Source organism: Sturnus vulgaris, chromosome 4, assembly GCF_052056855.1.
Source record: "Sturnus vulgaris isolate bStuVul1 chromosome 4, bStuVul1.hap1, whole genome shotgun sequence".
NCBI classification, from domain to species: Eukaryota; Metazoa; Chordata; class Aves; order Passeriformes; family Sturnidae; genus Sturnus; species Sturnus vulgaris.
Genome location: NC_142246.1, coordinates 72,547,427 through 72,566,708, shown reverse-complemented (window position 1 = coordinate 72,566,708; position 19,282 = coordinate 72,547,427). Strand labels below are relative to the sequence as shown.

General features: G+C 43.9%; 1 protein-coding gene across 11 annotated transcripts in view; it reads left to right on the top strand.

Moving 5' to 3' along the window:
• ANK2 (ankyrin 2) overlaps positions 1 to 19,282 on the top strand; it is a 265,077-nt gene that overhangs the window by 229,529 nt on the left and 16,266 nt on the right. For 10 of the 11 annotated variants that reach the window (XM_088164284.1, XM_088164286.1, XM_088164282.1 and 7 more), the window contains 10 exons: positions 1,239 to 6,989; positions 8,385 to 8,459; positions 8,849 to 8,980; positions 9,357 to 9,503; positions 10,677 to 10,956; positions 12,649 to 12,895; positions 14,359 to 14,451; positions 14,862 to 14,945; positions 15,880 to 16,044; positions 16,966 to 17,148. In XM_088164284.1, coding sequence (XP_088020410.1) covers positions 1,239 to 6,989; positions 8,385 to 8,459; positions 8,849 to 8,980; positions 9,357 to 9,503; positions 10,677 to 10,956; positions 12,649 to 12,895; positions 14,359 to 14,451; positions 14,862 to 14,945; positions 15,880 to 16,044; positions 16,966 to 17,148 — 7,157 coding nt within the window. Of the gene's footprint in view, positions 1 to 1,238; positions 6,990 to 8,384; positions 8,460 to 8,848; positions 8,981 to 9,356; positions 9,504 to 10,676; positions 10,957 to 12,648; positions 12,896 to 14,358; positions 14,452 to 14,861; positions 14,946 to 15,879; positions 16,045 to 16,965; positions 17,149 to 17,804; positions 17,897 to 19,282 lie in introns of all 11 variants that reach the window. The other variant, XM_088164287.1, reaches the window with a different exon arrangement.

Below are 19,282 nucleotides of genomic sequence, written 5' to 3'. Positions count from 1 at the left end.
CTGCCTTTAAAGGGAAAATGTCTATCTGTGATTCCTAAGCATTGTGTTCTGTTTGTAACTTGCTTCAGTTCTCCAGTATTTTGTTCAGTTCAGTATCCATTTTCTGCTATTCCTTGCTGAAGTGAAATATTACCGGCAGGCAGTTAGGGCATAATGGGAATAATCTGCAGCCACCTTCCTTATATCGATTGCCAGATTAGACAAATATTTCACCACAGTATGTTTTACAGTATTTTCATGTACCTTTAATTTATATGAATAATTTTTAGAGCTCTTGTTTTTAACTGAAGCTACATACCTAGCAGCATTTGCAACACCTTTGCTTTGCATGGAAATAACTTGCCTTACATGAATTGTACGTATGTGTCTAGTGTGACTGTCTGTGAACTTTGGGTTGCCATACATTACATTTTTTAAAACTCTGAAATCACTTCTAAGTTGATTCACAGTTTTTCTTATTATCTCTCCTTTTCTTCTCTGTCTTCTCTTTCCTCAGTCAGTTCATTAGTTGTCAATGAGGATGTTCCAAGGAAAGGACCATGCCTCTTAAAACAAAAGCCTGTTTGTTTCATTGTGTAGGTGTGAAATCCCCTTAGATGAAATGCCGGTTTGCAGCTGATTCAGATCTCTACATCTTTGATCGTATTTTAGATTACGGCAGAATTACTTTTCGCTTTTTATTTTGGTCATTAAGAGAAAAAAAAAAACTGTTAACCTGATGTTATTCTGACAGTTTGCTAACACTGGCTTTCTCTTAGAGGAAATCGGCTTTCAATCAGTTCTAATGCTTTCCCCCTTTTTTCTTGTTTTTCTTTTTGTTTGAACATTGATCTGTAACATCTGAACAATCTTGAGATGCCTCTCTTTGTGTAACTTCACTGTGTTTCTTCTGGTTTTGGTTTGAAATTTTGTTGTTGTCGTTTTGGGGTTTTTTTTTAGTGGTGTTGTGATTTGGTTTGTTCCAGCTTTGATACTGTATGTGTGGTTGTGCTCTAGCAATAAAGTGAAGCAAGTTATTTCCTGCCATTTTCCTTTTCAGTTGTTTATTTTCCCCACCCTCCCCGTTAGCTTTGCTTTGCTCTTGTACCCTCAGATCTTGTGGATCCACCATTCCCAGCCCATTTTGTTGACCTTCCTACCACTACAGCCAAAGACTGTCATTTTCAGTCCTGATTACATTTTCCAATCTCTATTTTTGATTTCCATTTTACTTTCAATGTTTTTCATTTGCATCAAAGATGACGAGACAGAATCTACAGAAACATCTGTCCTGAAAAGCCATCTGGTTAATGAAGTCCCTGTACTAGCCAGTCCAGACCTGTTGTCTGAAGTTTCTGAGATGAAACAAGATCTGATCAAAATGACTGCCATCCTAACAAATGACCCTTCTGATAAATCAGGCTCCATTAAAGTGAGAGATCTTGAAAAGTCTGCTGAAGAAGAGCCAGGAGAACCTTTTGAAATAGTTGAAAGAGTGAAAGAGGACTTAGAAAAAGTAAATGAAATTCTGAGAGGCGGATCCTACGCCAGAGAAGAACACGTTTCGCAGAAGTCCCTTTCCAGACAAGAGCCCTTAGAGGAAGAATGGATCATTGTCAGTGATGAAGAAATTGAAGAGGCCCGGAGAAATGCTCCATCAGAAGTCACAGAGCCAAGCCATGTAGAAGTCAGGGTAGAGAAAGGGACAACAAAAAAGGGAGAGCTGGACATGACAGGAACAGTGGATTTCCTTGCAGAGGATTTAAAAGCATCCGTTTCTCTTCATGAGGGACAGCCACAGGTCTTACAAGAGGAGGTAGTAGAAGAGAAAGTCAAAGCTGTAGTAGTAAGCAGGGATTCTGAAAAAAAAGGAAAAGAATCTCCAAAAACTGGGAAACCAAGCTCACAGGAGCAACAGAAGGCAGCCTCAGAAGTTAAAAAGCCCTTTAGGGCAAAACTAAGAGAAAAGCCAAAGCCAAAGGAAGGCAAGGTGCACAGCAGCGGAGAGAAACTGAAACTGCCTAAGCTCACTGCAGACGAGGCACCAGCTGGGGAGCCTGGCCTAAAGGTGACAGGTGCTCCAGAGCCTAAAGCTGTGTCTCCTGTTATCGAGGAAACTCCCATTGGCTCAATAAAAGATAAAGTGAAAGCTCTTCAGAAACGAGTGGAAGATGAGCAGAAAGTACGGTCAAAACTGCCCGTCAGAGTTCAGGCAAAAGAAGGCCCTGCCGAAAAGGCGCCTAAGAAACCGGCGCAGGTCAAGAAGCCGGTAGCACACAAAGCCCAGCCACCAGTCTCACCCTCTTCTAAGACAGAGAGACTTGAAGAGACCATGTCCGTTAAGGAGCTGATGAAAGCCTTCCAGTCAGGGCAAGACCCGTCCAAGAATATTTCCGGACTCTTTGAGCACAAATCCGTCAAACAGAAGCAACAGGCCACTGAGAAGGAAACTCCCCGCAAGAAAACAATTCCTTCACAGAGTGAAACGAGGCGAGTGTCAACCCTCAAGACAGACAAACAAAAGGACAAACCAAGCACGGTGTCAAAAGCAGAGAAAGACCCGCAATCAAAGAAAGGAAAAATGCAAACTTCCACTATCGAGAGTGCCAAGAAGGCTGGCAGCAAAGATGGCAAAGACCAAGTCAAAGAGCAGAGCAGCAAAAAGCCAACTGAACCTCTCCCTCCGGTAATAGTTGCTGAAAGCGCCAAAGAAACACCGGCTGGGAAAGGCAGGGCTTGTGAGGATCAGGGAGATCCTGACTTCCAGATCAGCCCTGACAGGAAAACCTCAACAGACTTTTCTGATGTTATTAAAGAAGAATTGGAGGATAATGACAAATACCAACAGTTCCGACACCTCTCAGTGACGGAGGAGGGAGAGCTTAACCTGGAGCAAGTACTGACCAGTCCTTTCGGTGCTGCTTTTCCCACAGAGTATGGGAAAGACGGATTCCTTCCTGCTCTTTCTCTGCAAAGTGCTGCTCTTGATGGGAGCTCAGAGAGCCTTAAACACGAAGGTGTGGCTGACTCTCCGGGCAGCCTACTTGACGGAACCCCTCAGATCAGCTCAGAGGAAAGTTACAAGCATGAGGGTCTGGCAGAGACTCCTGAAACGAGCCCAGAAAGCCTTTCATTCTCACCAAAGAAAACTGATGGGCAAATTGAAGACGCTAAAGGAGCAGCTCGAGTACACACAACAGCAGAAACACGTTCTACAAAGGAACTGTCCTCAAAGGAAGCTGCAAAAGGTATTACTGAGAGGCAGCTAGATGCTGTTACTGAGACTAGGGAGTCTCATTCTGACCATGTATCAGAAGAGCATGTACCTCCAGCCTCTGAAGAAGAGGCTGATAAACTTAAAGAAAATAGCTCAGCTTCCGTTATGAAAGATATTAGCAGGGATAAAGAATCCAGAACCACTGCACATTTCATTAAGTCTTCTGAAACACATGACACTGCTTTAGAGAAAGAAAAAGACGTAGCCTGTGAACGCCGTCTTACAGTTAGAAGTCCCCAGAAATTGGAACTTGCACTTGCTAGCCATGATAGTGAAGGCTTTAGCCCAGTTGCAGATGACTCTTTGACTATAAGTCATAAAGACTCCCTGGAAGCGAGCCCAGTGCTAGAAGATAACTCATCACACAAAACACCCGACTCTTTGGAGCCCAGTCCTATGAAAGAGTCCCCCTGCCGCGATTCCCTTGAAAGCAGCCCCGTAGAACCAGCAGTGAAGGCTTGTCTTTTGGGGCAGAGTCCTCTTCCATCTGTTCTTAGCAAAGCAGAAGCCTGCCCAGAGCTGGCATCGGTGCGTTCGAGGATTCTCCGTGACCCTGAGGGAAGTGCAGATGATGACAGTCTAGAGCAAACGTCGCTCATGGAGAGTTCAGGGAAAAGTCCCATTTCCCCTGAAACTCCTAGTTCGGAAGAAATTAGCTATGAAATCACACCCAAAATGGCAGACATACCAAAGTCAGCTACCATCCCTGAAGCCAATGAAGAACCCGAGGATGATTCAGAAAGTGAACCAAAGAAGAGATTCACCCCTGAAGAAGAGATGTTTAAAATGGTGACCAAAATCAAAATGTTTGATGAATTGGAACAGGAAGCAAAACAGAAGAGAGATTATAAAAAGAGTTGTAAGCAAGATGAATCTTCTGTGGTTGTCAATTCAGAAGCTTCACATGAGGCTGAAGCGTCAGAACCGGCTGCTGTAGTACAAAAAGACATACCCACGGTAGTGACACCTGCTGCTGAATCTAGGAAGAGTTCTTCCTCTTCTGAGAGCGAGCCAGAATTGACGCGGCTCAAGAAAGAAGCTGACTCGGGCCTCTTAATGGAGCCTGTGATCCGAGTGCAGCCACCCTCACCTTTGCCATCTAGCATTGACTCCAGCTCTAGCCCTGATGAAGCAGGTTTCCAGCCCATTGATTCCCAGCCATGTTCTGTTAGGATAGGTGAGGTTAAAGTGCAAGGCAAAGGTGACAAAGAGGAGCCACTTATCCTTGGGCGCAGCTGTAAGCCTTCGACGGGCACTTGCCCCTCCGACGGCTGCGTGTCAGCAGAAGGTGCGGAATCAAAATGTTGCGACGGTACGGGTGACTGTGCGATGGCCAGTCCTGACACCCAGGTCACACGATCTGGGTGTACGCCCTGTCACTCCGTTGGTGATGGTTCCCAAAAAGAAGTTCACGCTGAATCTTCACTAACAATGGGGCAGTGGGACACTACTGAAAAAGATGACAAACCCGTGGCCCCATTACCACGCAGCGATCTCATTTCTACCGGGGCTGTGTCAGAGGAGGCAGATGGTCTTTCTCATGGACATGGTACCACCGAGTACTCTGTCCCACGTGATGGCAAACTGGCCGAAGGAGACACCGATGACCATTCTGCCTCGGCAAGGGATTTGGGAAAAGCAGATGGAAGTTGTGAGACATCTCACAGGGCTGGTTGTGCTGAGGAGGCTTTACCAGAGTATTCGTCCCTAACCACTGACACAGTGGAACTTGACAGCTGTGCGGCGGGTGCCACTGATGGTAGTGCTCCATATATAGTGAGCCCTTACGAAAATGTGTCTTCTGGACATTTCTTCATTGATTCTGAAAGCGAGGTAGGATCTGGTAGAAGTGTGCTCTCTAGGGAAACCTATTCTATTGCAGAAGGGAAAGATCAGGCTGGTGAAGCTTTACTTAGCAGAGACACAGGCAGTGAATATTGCTCTTCAGAGGAAGTCTACATGGAAATAGAGCCCAAACCAGAGGATGGGTTTCAGATGATGTCACAAGGGTCTCTGACCTCAGATTCAACAAAATTATCTGAATCTGCCCTTGAGGATATAAGAGGTGAAACTGAGAAATTGATGGGTCAGGTTGTCATCACTAGAACCGATGTGGATTCTGACATGTGGAGTGAAATACGTGAAGACGATGAAGCCTTTGAAGCCCGGGTGAAAGAAGAGGAACAAAAGATATTTGGGTTGATGGTAGACAGGCGATCCCAAGGCACGACCCCTGACACAACACCGGCCAGGACACCCACTGAAGAAGGGACGCCACTCAGTGAGCAAAATCCTTTTCTTTTTCAGGAAGGCAAGTTGTTTGAGATGACTAGAAGCGGAGCCATTGACATGACCAAAAGGAACTACCCAGATGAAAGCTTTCACTTCTTCCAGGTGGGGCAGGAGCCTCAGGAAGAAGTTTCTTTGTGTGAAGAAGTGAAAGAAGCAGCAGAGGCAGAATCTTCAAAGCTGAAGGGCTCACCGGACCCATTTGCACCTTCAGAGTCAGAGGAATCAGACATGCAAGAACAAGATTCATTGAAATATTCACCCCCATCGCCCGAGTCTAGTGATAGAGCTGAAGAAACGATGGGTGAAGGTGCCAGCACAGGCACTGCAAAAGCAGATATTAAATCCAGAATTCCAATTAAAATGGGTATTTCAGCTTCTTCAAAATCACCAAAGAAAGAAACCGCTGCCTCTGAAGCTGAGCCCCTCTCCAGAACGGAGGCCGACACGGTCGATAGCAGTCAGGTGCCTTGTCCCATCTCTCCCGAGCAGTGTGTAGTAGAAGATGAGTTAGAATTTTCCAAAGTCACTCGATTGGTTAGTTCTGAACAGGGTGAGGAGTCCCCAGATTCTTCCCCAGAGGAACAGAGATCTGTGATTGAAATCCCCACTGCTCTAATGGAGAGTGTGCCTTCTTGTGAAAGCAAATCCAAAATCCCTGTAAGAACAGCTGCTGCCACATTGCAATCCTCGCAACAATTGGAAAATGAGAGCCTTTCTCTGGATGACTTCCTGGACAGTTCGCAGTGTGAAGGAAAAGATGACCAAGTGAAACCAAAGTCTAAAATTCCCGTGAAAACCACTTCCCAAAAAGCTGAACCACAACACTCATACGCGGACACGTCCGTCCACAAGTTGGAGTCATCCAAAGCGCTCGACGTGACGAGCGCGGTCCCTGCGAAAGCAGACAGCCGCAGTAAATCGGAATCTGATGCCAGTAGTCCCGTGGACCCAAAGACCAAACGTTCTATCAAAGCTAGGAGCGAGGCAGAGGCAGAGGCAGAGGCCAGGGAGAGGGAGAGCGAGATGAAGTTTGAGCTAGACTCAGATGAGGCAGCAACAGCAAGATCAAAGGTATTTTCTTCACGGTTGCCAGTTAAAAGCAGAAGCGCTACAGGCTCCCGCGGTGCTTTTAGTCCCACAAAAGAAAGTAAGGACCATTTTTTTGATCTTTACAAAAACTCCATAGAGTTTTTTGAAGAAATTAGTGACGAAGCTTCTAAATTAGTGGAAAGACTCACGCAGTCAGAGAGAGAACAAGAATTAGTTTCAGATGATGAAAGCAGTAGTGCCCTAGAAGTTTCAGTTATTGAAAATGTGCCATCCAGTGAGACTCAGCAGTCAGTTCCTGAAGACATCTTTGACATCAGACCCATTTGGGATGAGTCTGTAGAGACTCAGATTGAACGTATCCCTGACGAAAATGTCCATGACCGTGCTGAAGGTATTTGCCAACGACTGGGATTCCCTGTGCGACGCATGTCATGAATTAAACTCTTTTGTTTTTTGTTTTCTTTGGTGTGTGTGTGCGTGTGTGTTTGTGCCTAGGTGTAATGCGTGTGGCTTTTTCTTTTCAGCTTTTGGTGGTTAGTTGTGCTTTTTTTTTTCCTTTGTGAGCTGTGTTTGGGGTTTTTTTTGTGTCTGTGTTCTTGTCTATGAAACTATCTCAAGATTGCAAACCGTAAGCGCTTACGGGAAGTGTTACCTTAATAAGCAAAAACACACTTCTAGAAACATGTATGGTTTTGTCATTAAGCTGATTGCTTAGGTTGTGCACGTTTTGGCTTTTGACTTTCCCTGCCCCTATTACTACCTATTAACTTCTACTAATAATAACACGCTTGGGTGTCAATTGAAAGCCAGACAGATAAATTAATAGACTTTTGAGTTGGTACACAAAGAGATCTGCAGGAGTTCTAAAGAATGAAGCTTTTTATGTTCCTTTTTTTTGACAGTCTGTGTCTGAAGAAATCCTGAGTCACCAGTAACTTTAGTACACGTTTTCTGGTGCTTGGTTTTCCTCATGCCTACTTGTGTGCTAATACTGAGTAGCCCTAATGGAAATCAGGAGCCAGATTGACACGTGCATATCACGAACCCTAAGCAATTTCCTGAATCGGAGGTGTCGCAATCCCTGTGTGCATTCAGGGAAAATCAAACCTTAAATTCCACCATCCCCAAATTAGCTCTGGGGATGGGAGGAGCTGTCAGTCTCACCGTTAGTGAAGTGAATGAGGACTGACAAATGACCATCTGATTTTTCCTTGCCTTCGTTGTCGGTGTTTTGTCTCCGTCCCGTCCAAAGGGTCAAAGACACTGAAATTAACAATATCTCAAATGCAGACCATAATCTGAAGCACTATATGGACTGTTTGAACACAATTTGCCCTGCAAAAGAAAAAACATGATCAGAAGCACTGGTCCCGATGAATTCTTCAACTCTGGCATTTATTAAGGAGGCATGGAAAACTCTAGCTCTTGACTTAGTCAAAGTCTTCAACTGAGCTTTAGAATGAAGTTTTAGAGTAAAATGCCTGGCCAAAACAGACACAGTAGGTGCTTCAGTCCTAGATTATGTTGTCATATGAATGCCTGATTTTCAGATAGAAAAATTAGATAGTCCTGTGCTTTTTGAAAAACCAAGCTTTGTTGAGTTTCATTTTGAGTCTAGGGATTTACAGGCCTCACTTGAGTTGCACAGCCCGTCCACATTTAGACACAGCAGTTAGGAAAAACCAGCACTTTCCCTTCTTGGGCTCCTCTGTCTCTCTCTCTCTCTCTCCTATGGAAATGGTTTTTAACTTGCAAAAGGCAACTTGTAGCTCTCTTTGACCTTTAGATCAACAGGATGATCAGGAAAGGACAGAGGAAAGACTGGCCCACATTGCGGATCATCTTGGATTCAGCTGGACAGGTAAAGTGCACGTTGTCTGCTCCAGAGAGAAAGGAGGGCAATGGTCCTCACTCCTTTCATTTACTTTGGATGATTTTCTGATTATCTAAATATGTTCTATAAAAATATTTCAGAAGTATTTATTGTCTTTGGGATACTGAGAATCCTAAGTGGGTCATCAGAGGAACCCGTTCTAAACAATCGCTTCAATATTGTGGATTTGATAGACCTCTGGCAGGAAGCGGTAGTGTAGACAAGTGGAAGTAACATGGAATGAGATGCAAATATTTTCTCAGGTTTTGGGGTTAAACTGTCATTCACAGACATTTCCTTTTCTTGGCATGAAATTAGACCAGGGGAGTAGGAGTAGTAGTATCAGACGTCTTTGCAGAGGTGGATTTCTTTTTCAGAGCTAGCAAGAGAACTGGACTTCACAGAGGAGCAAATTCACCAGATTCGAATTGAAAATCCCAATTCGCTTCAAGACCAGAGCCATGCCCTCCTCAAATACTGGCTCGAAAGGGACGGGAAACATGCAACAGGTTTGTCTCCAGTAATTGCGTGTGACTGTCTCCAATCTGCTAGGTGAGGTGACAGGTGTGTGCTGTAGTCACAAAGAAAATTTTGGGAAAATTTAGACTACAGAAAGGATGACCGTGGATTGTACTCAATGTTGTTTCTAATCTTTTCTGTGTAACACAGCAGCTCAACAAATCCATTAGAAGGAAAGAAAATAGAGCGCTAGTTTTTATAAGCATCTGTTTGGTTCTTTTTAAATTTCACACAGCACCGCTTCTAAATGTGTCTGTAATTTATATATGATATCAGTCAGTTTCCTGTATATACCCTTCCTATGGAGAAGGGAAGGAGCGTGCTTGATTCTTAACTGAGCCACACGGTGTCGTTCCAATGGCACAGATACCAGTCTGACCCAATGTCTCACGAAAATCAACCGCATGGACATCGTTCACCTGATGGAGACCAGCGGCATAGACCCCATGCAGGGCCACGGCACGCGCACCTACGCGGACACGGAGCAGTCCTTGGCGTTGGACCACAGTGAAGGTAAGCGGCTCCTGGCCCAAACTGCCCGGGCTCCCTCTCTGAGCGTCACTCTGCTCTGAAGCGTTGGCCCAGGCTCATCTGTCGGCTCTCACAACAGAGCGCAGGAATCCCTTTTGAAAGCACAGACAGTGTGGACGCACGCCAGCACGGCACCACGGGTCACATTTCACCAGGCAGAAGGTCTGTGCTTTAGCTCATTCTTCAGAAGCAAACACTGTGGCCAGCAACATTTGCCCAGTTTACCTTGGGATTTGGGTTTTTTTGCTTATGCAAGTGGTTACATGGAAGTTGAGAAGGTTGTATTAGAATTTGACTAAGATAGTAAAGAGGAAAACTACTCTGTGCTTTGACAGAAAACCCCTTTGGATCTGAGTATCCAGGATATTTTAGTTCTGTTAGGATGCTATTGCATTTCTTAAGTTTGAAAGTTCCGTGGATTAGAACCAGTGGCTGCGGACTGAAGAAACACCTGCAAATTATTTAGCATAAAATCCTCTTTTCTAGAAGCGATGCTTTTGTGTGCCTATCTCAATATTGAAGCCTATTAGACAGCTGCAAAGGTCCCAGTCTTGAAGAGAATGTAGGAATAGAAGACTGTTTGTTACAATTATCATTCTCATATCATTGCTAAGTAGCTTTAGAATGTTAACCTATCTGTACAGCTCAAATTGAGTACAAGCTTCTCTGTTTCCCCCCAATTTATTCTTCAGAGTTCGCTAGGTTTCCAGTGAATATAGCACGTAAATGAGCTACTTCTTGCGCCTAGCCCTCTATGAAGAGTTTTCGTCTTTTCTTGTACAGTTAATTTTTCCAGAAGCAGATAAATAACAGATACGGGGCGGGGACAAGTCCCTAAAGTCCATCTTAATCAGCTGGAAAAAATATCTGTTGTGAATCTCCTTCTATACTTGGAGGGCTTCAGGCGTAATTACTTGAGGTAAATTTCTGGGTGAATGTTATTTTGTCTGTTACTGTCAAAATCTGGCCATAGCAGTGGCAATCCAGCATTGCTTGGGCCCCTTCTAGAGGCCAGGTGCCCTCCCACTCGAGGTGTTCAAGAAGTTCAGGTTACACCTTGAGCCCAGGGATTTTTGATGCATGCAGAAAGCAGGCAGGACTTCTGCCTTCTGCTCAGACTTGTAACTCTATTTTTCATCTCTCTGTCTTCACAAGGGTTTTCAGCACTGCAGGAAGAAGTGTACAGCTCGAGACACAAGCAAGAGCAGCAGAGAATATCTAAGGATGGCGAGCCAACCGAGCACCCCCCTCTGGTCTCCGAGGAAGACGTGTCTGTCAGTTATTCCCCGTTCCAGGACGGTACACCCAGGAGTGAGGCAGAAGTGTCCATGGCTGAGCTTCTGAGGCAAGCACACAAGGAACATGTAGAAGCTGAATTCTCAGGGAAACCCCAAGACACGCCAGGGAAACCATCTGCTTCGCAACAGGAATATTTGTAAGTGCCAAAAGACCAGGACGAAGCCATAGGGAACAGGTTCTCTTTTCTCTGTGTAATAAGAAGATTTTACAGTTGCCTTTGAAACATATGAACACGCTAGAATTTTCCTCCAATTGTGGTTTTCACTTCTTAATCCATGTGGAGGAAGCCTTAAGGTTGAAGAGAGAAAGTCAGTTTGTCACTGTGAACACAAAGCAATAACTGTGTCTAGTGCATGGGAAATAAAACAGGGTTAATAGAGAAGAGGAGGAGGGGAGTTTGTATATTTTTCATATTTTGGATGACAAGTGATGACATCTTAATGAAAGTAATCCTAAAGGACCCTTTCTTCAGAGTTTTTCAGTGGAGGTAAAATTTTTCTAATCTAATCGTTACTTACAAAACTCCTACATACCTGCTAAGAACTGGGCTTTTAAAAGTGCATTTCCAACGGCCAAAGGAGCAGAAACAGGGTTTTACAGAGACAAGACACAGGTACTTTCAGGAATAACACATGATAGAGTACAAATTTAGAAGACCTGTGCAGCAAAAACTTGAGTTCTGAGGTGGGCTGTCAGTGGGGTTGGTTGGTTCGAAAAGGAATTTGAAATAGATCATGTTTGTTTCTCCACAGCTTCCCAGATTCTGTGCCCATGCTGAGACCTCTCTGCAGGGTAGAGTCAGGTGTTGATAAGCCAGCAAAATATCAAGAATCCCATTCCAAAGAAGTGATTTTCCTGGAGGTGATTAGCTTTGATGTGGAGATGCAGCTCCCAGCAATCAAAGGGCAGCTGAGTCCAGCAAATCGACTTTGGGGGGATTCTTTTGCTCAGGGTATGCCGGGAGAAAGCATGGGAGACAGAAAATACCTTTTAGGAAAGCTGCTGTTGCAGTGTTAGGCAAAAAACACCAATGCTTCCTGAGGACTTGGATCAGGAAATGAATGTCTTTGAGCAAACAGAGAATACTTGGGAGAGAATAGTGCCAGCACTACACGTGAGTAAAGATGACAGGGGAATATCACTACACTGCAGGTCTAATTTGAACTAGGTGAAAAATCGGGCTAGATTTAAATAACTTGTAAGGGATGTGCTCCAAGAGGAATTACACAACAATATTGAATGCACATAGGCTTGAATTATATGTATTTCCTTTATATATGTCTTACATAGTAACACACATAATAATAGGTTTAACTAACTTGGGGCAGCGATTAATCATAGCAGGGTTCAACCATGAAAATACCATTACAAACAAAACCTGAAGCCCTACTACATTTCTCTTTGCTAAACTCCAGAATTCTACATGAAAGTTGCTTTTTCCACTTTGCAGCTGCACAGCCTGTGCTCAGTGTTGTAGATGCCTCGCATCCTTCTACAGCAATCCAGGCTCTCCTACAAAAAAGTAAATGGCAGTGCGTAGAGATGCAAGGGCACAAGTGACAGCCAAGCTCTCTGAAATACTTTACAAATACCACGTTTTACCAACAATTGCATGGAAGGGTTGGATATCCATTTGGAGGTTTGTTCAGGGAGTTGAGTGGGATTCCCAGCCAGACTGCTCTGTAGTTCCTGTCAAGGAGTATCAGTTATTTCTAGACCTTTCCAGACAACAGACAGCAGAACAATACAAAGTCGCTGCTTAGTGTTCCATTGCTGGGAATTGGTAAGCAGTGCACAGGAGTAACTTGTTTGGACCTGTAATTCACAGCGTCACAGCTCCAGGAACGGAGCAGTCCGTGGGAGCTGGAAAAGCGGTGAGCGGGAAATCTGCACACTCAAGCACGGAAACGGGAGAGACGCAGAGAGGGGACTCCCCCATCGTCCAAGAGCCTGAGGACCCCCAGCTGCACCAGGAAACCCTCTCTCTAAGGAGATCCAGTCTTGTGATAGTGGAGTCCACTGAGGACCAGATCGAGAAGTGTGGAAGGGGCTGCGAAGAGGAATCTTTAGAAAAGGTAAATGAACAACTTTGCCTCAATGTAATTTACACAATAAACCAAATTTTATGTCTCGCTCATTCCTTAAGATAAGAATATTTGTAATTAATTTGCATCTAGCACTGAGTTTTTTCTCCTTCCCTCTGTGGTTAAAAGGGCCAGGTAAAGGCTTCTCTACTGAGGTTTTCAAAGTTGAAGCAAACTGCAGATCCCAAAGTCTAGACTGATAGTTCTGGCTCTGCTCCACCCTTCTTTGTCCTTGGGCCTGTGACTGTTAGGTCTGTGCCAGAGAGAGAGAGAGTGTGTCAGTATCAGGGGCAGAAACAAACTGAAGCAGATGTAATTCCGACAAAGTAATAACAGTAAAGCTCATAAAGAAAGGCAAGGCTAGCCCAAAGCAGTGTGAGAAATTGTGTGAAAGATCTGTAAAGTCAGTGAGAAGTAAAAGAGACAGCAGCCATGCATTGCAGAGTACTAAGGATATACTGGTGTTTATGTAGCACAAAGGCAGTAAAGAAATATAGAGACAGCAGAACAAAGAGGATTTCAAAATCTGTACAAGGTAGGTCTTGGGTTGTGTAGACAAGGAACTTCATTGCAGCTTTCAGAGAGGCAAGACACCCACCAGCAAATAAAGAGAGCGACCATATGGCTTTTAGTGGAGAATTAAATTTTCCTGGCAGCTGAAGGTTTAAGAATAAACAGCTTGCTTTGCCCATTCTGAGTGGAAGAAAAGAAGAAGGCGTCCTTGGGCAGGAAATTAGCTCTTAAGTTAGAGCAGGGATGGTGCAGCTGTACTGAGGCAGAAATTGTTTCACCTTTGTGTTCATTAGAAACAAGGCCTTTTGTCTTTGCTTCTATGTGGCCAAAGGTATCGCCTGTGGAATGAAGGGTTTTAGATCTGTGACTCTGGGATCTCAGGGAAAGGTGGAATTTAAAGTGTATCAGATGATTGAAAGAGTATCTACAGCAGGGCTCAGTGCAAGGGCTGCTGGAGGGCAGGTTGCCCTCGAAATCAGGTATTGCTTTCTTCCTCCAGTTCTGTTACTGAAGTGAGACAACAACAGCTCTTACCACCAACTCCTCCTGCCCTTATTTATTTTCCCCTTTATCTTTTTATACTAGAGCTATTTCCCAGTTGAATCTTTTCGGCCTCTCTTTGCTTTCTGACGTGTTTGTTTAAATTTTTAGTTCTTCCTTATGCAGGATAGACAAGTTCAGCACTTGTTACAATTTTTTTTCTGATCTTTCTGAGGCCACTGCTACACTGTTGTCTAGTTATAACTCCTCGGTCCTTCCGTCTGTGCTCTGCGCTCTTTACTTCGCCCTGTGGAAGATGAAAAGGCTTTTATAGATTTTTCTGTGTAATTAAACCAGAAAGCATATGCAAAATGTAGGAATTGCAGAGCTGGCGTAGGAAGACAGAAGCTGTAGCTACTGCTAGTACCACATACAGAGTCCTGCTTCCATGCCTCCCCTAGGAGTTAGCAGAGGAGCTGGGTGGGCTGGAGCTCAGCTCGGATGAGGATGAGATGGTCACCACCAGGGTCATTCGGCGCCGGGTGATCATTCAGGTACGGCGTGTTGAACGACTGCACGAGCCCGTGCTGCCTTAGGCCCTGAGTTGGTGTTGCAACTAAGCTGAGATACTCCCAAATAATGCATCTCCCTTGTATAAGCTGTTCCAATACCTTAGGATTACAGTAACACTGCTAACCCCTCTGTAAATTCCATAGATGCCTTGGTGGGAGGAAGATGAAGGCTTGTCAGCCTCGTATGCAACAAGGTCAACTAATGTATCTTTGTCTGTGTGCTGTGGCATCACTTTTCTTTGCATGCCTTTCTAAGGATTTATTTGCAGAACGGGTTTTTTTCCTAACATTGCTGATTTTTTTTCCATTCCGTAACCCATTAACCAATTTTAAAATATTTCAAGACCCACATGAAGGCCTCGCTTCACACAACTTTGTTCTTTGTCATACAGGCTGATAGTATGCCTGAAATGCCACCAGAAACAGTCACAGAAGAGCAGTACACAGATGAACATGGGCACACAGTGGTAAAGAAGGTATTGTCAGTTCTGCCCCTTGTTACCTTCTTCCTTTCCTGTAAAAGGAAGGAAAAATCATTCACAGAGATGCCAGACTTTCTGCTGTGAAGGGGTGTGATTTGAAGAGTAGAGAGTGGAAGGAATGATAATTTCAGCTCATGAGGGATACCAAAGTTAGAGCAAGAATTTAGATACTCAAAATGATTCTATGTTACAGTGTATAACCTAACAGGATGTATTTTGTTAACTTTTGTTTAAAGCCAAGGAAAATCCTACGCAGATTGACAGGTTTGAGAAGAAAGTTGTTTATTTCTTTTTTAAAAGACCCACTCTACCACAACCTTAGCTGAGGTGTTTGTTTGCTTGCTTGTCCTAATGAAAGCAATGGCTGGGTCTGTAAGAGCAAAATAACCCCAGACTCTAGATCTTCACCATCGGATCATGCTTAGAAAAGCAAATTCTGCTCAGCATGGAAGTGAAAGGAGAGCTTCTGTGCTCCTTTCTCTGTCTGACAACTCGGTGCTCAGTGATTTGGTGTAGAACTTGGCTGAGCTGGGCCGGTAGCCAACACCGTCTTCTGAGAAGACATCACAGCCCTTCAGCTGGACAGGCTGTCTATGGAAGCTGTTTGAATTCCCGGTACAGTTAACCACCCCAGCCAATTGCTCGGTCTCACGGGTTGGGGACATCCACAGAAAGACACACACCCATCCTCCTGAGCAATTTCACATCTCGAACCCTGTAATTCTCTCCTCGCTTTGGCCAGTCGGTGCCTCGAGAGCTTTAGCACCACGTAAGTCTCTTGAGCAGGTTTTGAGAAGTAGAACATGAAATCATCTACACAGGTTCTTTCACACAGGACAAAATACCCTTTGGGTAGCAAATACTAGATAGAGAGCAAAGAGGAATATTTTACTGCTACTGCTTTGGGGACTAAACTCCATTCCTTCAGGTGACTCGGAAGATCATCCGGCGATACGTCACTCCAGATGGCACGGAAAAAGAGGAGGTGCTAATGCAGGGAACACCGCAAGCCCCTGTTGGCGTGGAGGAGGGAGATGGTTATTCCAAAGTGGTGAAGCGAGTTGTGCTGAAGAGTGACAGTGAGCACTCAGAGGTAGGGTGTGCTTTGCCTGCCTTGGCACAGAGCAGCAGCACCCCAACAGGGCTCTTAGTAACTGCAGCTTAGCCTGCTCATTCTGCCACTCAGGCCTAGAACCCCACAGTTACGGGAAGTTCACCTTGCTGGTCTGTTCTTGCTTTGAAGAAGCTAAAACCATCTAGGACTTAAACAAAAACTTTATCAGAGCCAGGTAATTAAAAAGAAAAACAGTCTAAGAAGGTAAGTGCCTTCCTGCCATGCTTCACTGCCTGGCCCTATAGGCAGTTGGATCAGCACAGCCAAGTTGTGATGGCCGGCCAGAAGCTGGCAATGGAGTGTGCTTTCAGCAGTGCTGGCCCAAAAGCAAGGTGTAGCAAGCAGTTATTGCAATTGTGAAAAACATGACTGATATATTTGCTTGCTGGAATTAATCATCAGAAATAATTCTTTAGGAGTAAAATAACAAGGAAGAAGAGTCTCAATTTTTCTCTTTTTTCTTTTCTTTTTCCCCCTTTTTTCTATTTTCCTTTTTCCCTATTTTTCCTTTTTTTGTTTTTTCTTTTTCCTTTTCCCCTCTTTGTTCCTTTTTTCTTGTTTTGTTTCTTCTTTTTTCCTTTTGCCTTTTTTCTATTTTCTATTTCCTTTTGTCTTTTTCTTTTTTTTTCCTTTTTTCTCTTTTTTCTCTTTTTTCTCTTTTTCCTTTCTTCTTTTATCTCTTTTTTCTTTTTTTCTTTTTCTCTGTTGTCTTTTTTCTTCTTTCTCTGTTTCCTTTTTTCTCTCTTTTTTTCCCCTTGTATGTCTTCTCCCTGCTTTCATTTTCCTTTATTCCCCTTTTTCTTTCCAGTAAGCTTTACCCTGTGGAGCCCATAGACACAGAATTAATTTGGCCAGTGCATATCCCAAAGTGTAGCTGACCTGTGCTTTCTAACCTTACAGGTGACTCTGTCTGAACCTGCCGTTCTCCCTAGTGCCTCCAAATTCCAGTCCGAGCCGGTGGAGGGCCGGAAAGTCAGCAAGGTCATAAAGACCACCGTAGTGCATGGAGAGAGGACAGAGAAACATCTGGGGGATGCCAGCCTGGCTTCTGATCTTCCGTCAGCCAAAGAGGACTTTGAAGAGGTAAAAATAACTTTTATCTATTATTATCCCAGGGACAACGTCTGTTCTCCAGAAAGGTTTTGTTGGTGGCCTGGCAGACTCCTGTGCTGTGTTCTTATACTCGGCCATGTTTCAAAGAGATGCACGTATAAAGAATGTGTAGTGAAAGCTGACATTGCAGAATTAGGTAAGAAACTGACTAAGACTAAAGGAGAACATCACGGAGGCTTTGTGCGTAGTTCTTAGAAGTCTAGGGGGTGAGTGCAGTTGACGTTCATTCCCGTGTTACCACTCGTGCAGGTAATTGTAAGAGTGGCTACGGGTAAGCCCCCACCCTGGGTGAATGGATGTGTTCCTCCCCTGAATCCAGTCTCTTGTCACCTTCAAGAGACAGCTTGGAAGGAACACTCGCCTCCCAGCTCCTGCCTCAGAAAATCCAGAAGTCTGTAAGCATGGATGAGACATGCCTTGGTACAATCTCTGTTGAAATGGAACTGCCCCGTAGGAGAAATTGTGTGTGCTACATGTGCAGGAGGGAGGGATGCTTTAAGAGATGCAGTTACTTTCAGGTTCAGCATTTTCTCAGCATTTAGCTGTGTGACTACGAAGGACTAAGGTAGGAAGAGCTCCATGTGTTTTGGGTGTGTTGTAATTTGAAGTTTATGTTTTCACTGGAGGCTTTGAGCTATACAGGTCACCACATGAGATTGCAAGCCCCTGCTTTGGTAGAGAAGGAAATCCAGAAAGACGATGGATCAGTAATTAAAAGGTTTGGCAAATCGATGAAATGTTACTGTAAATGAACTAACACAGTTACAGGAGTGGATTGCAGTGAGTTCCTGTGGTGGATGCAAAGCTTTAGTTGCAGCAGTACTAAAGCACCGACTAACCTGGTGGCAGCGACAGCTTAAAGAGCAGTGAAATAAAGCATTTTCCACACAGCGTCGGTACAGGGGTTAATACAAGGGCTGGCCTCTATTGCACAGATGTGAAAATGCCTATGTGGTGAATACAATTTTACAATTGTAGCAAAGCAGCACGATTCAAATTGGATGGAGAATGAATGGATAGGGGTAAATAAATGAGGAATGATTGGAGAATGAATAGATGAGTGTAGGATCGGTGAATGATTGAAAATGAATGATGGGATGATGAGTACATGGACAGCTAATGACTGGATGATAGGGAATGAACAGATGATGGGGAAAGAGGTGATGGATGAATGAACAAGTGGATAAGGGAGAATTACTGGATGGTGAATGAGTGGATGATAGAGAATGGATGAACAGTGGAGAATGAAAAAATGGCTGAATGATAGAGAAGAGATAAAGGACAATGGGATGGATGCAACGAATGGAATATGGCACGATAGAGAATGAATGAACAGATGGATGAGGAATGACTGGTGGAAGAAGAATGAAGAGGTGGATGAATGGATGGGATGAAGAAATGATTGGACAATGGAGGAATGATGCAGAAAGCTTGAACAGATGGAATGACAGGCACAGAGGATGTACACAGGGAGTGAATCAGGAGTTGTCTAGCAAGGTAGGATTCCTCTTCCTCCTCTCTATTCCTCTTCTGCCTCCTCTTCCTCCTCCTCTTATTCTTCCTATTCTTGTTTCTATTCTATTCTTGTTTCTATTCTATTCTATTCTATTCTATTCTATTCTATTCTATTCTATTCTATTCTATTCTATTCTATTCCTATATTATTCCTATGATCCTATCTCATCCATATATTATTCCTATATTAGTCCTATCTTCTTCCTACTGCCTTCTTCCTATCATCTCCTTCTCCCTATCATATCCATCTGTCTATCGATCTATCTACCTATGTATCCATCTATCCATCTACCTATCTCTCTTTGCTTATGTCTATGTATCTATATCCTTCGTCCTATATCATCTATATCTATCCACGTCTTCCAATACCTATATCTATCTCCTATATCATCTATATTAATATGCTTCCACCTATATAATCTATATCTCTCTTTCTTCTTATATCCATCTCCCTCTTCCTATATGTAGCTCCTTTCTATAACTATCTCATTCCGATATAAATCTACTTCCTATATCTATATCCTTCCTCAATCTGTCTTCCTATATCTTTCTCCGTCTTCCCAAGTAATCTATATATATCTGTTTCTTT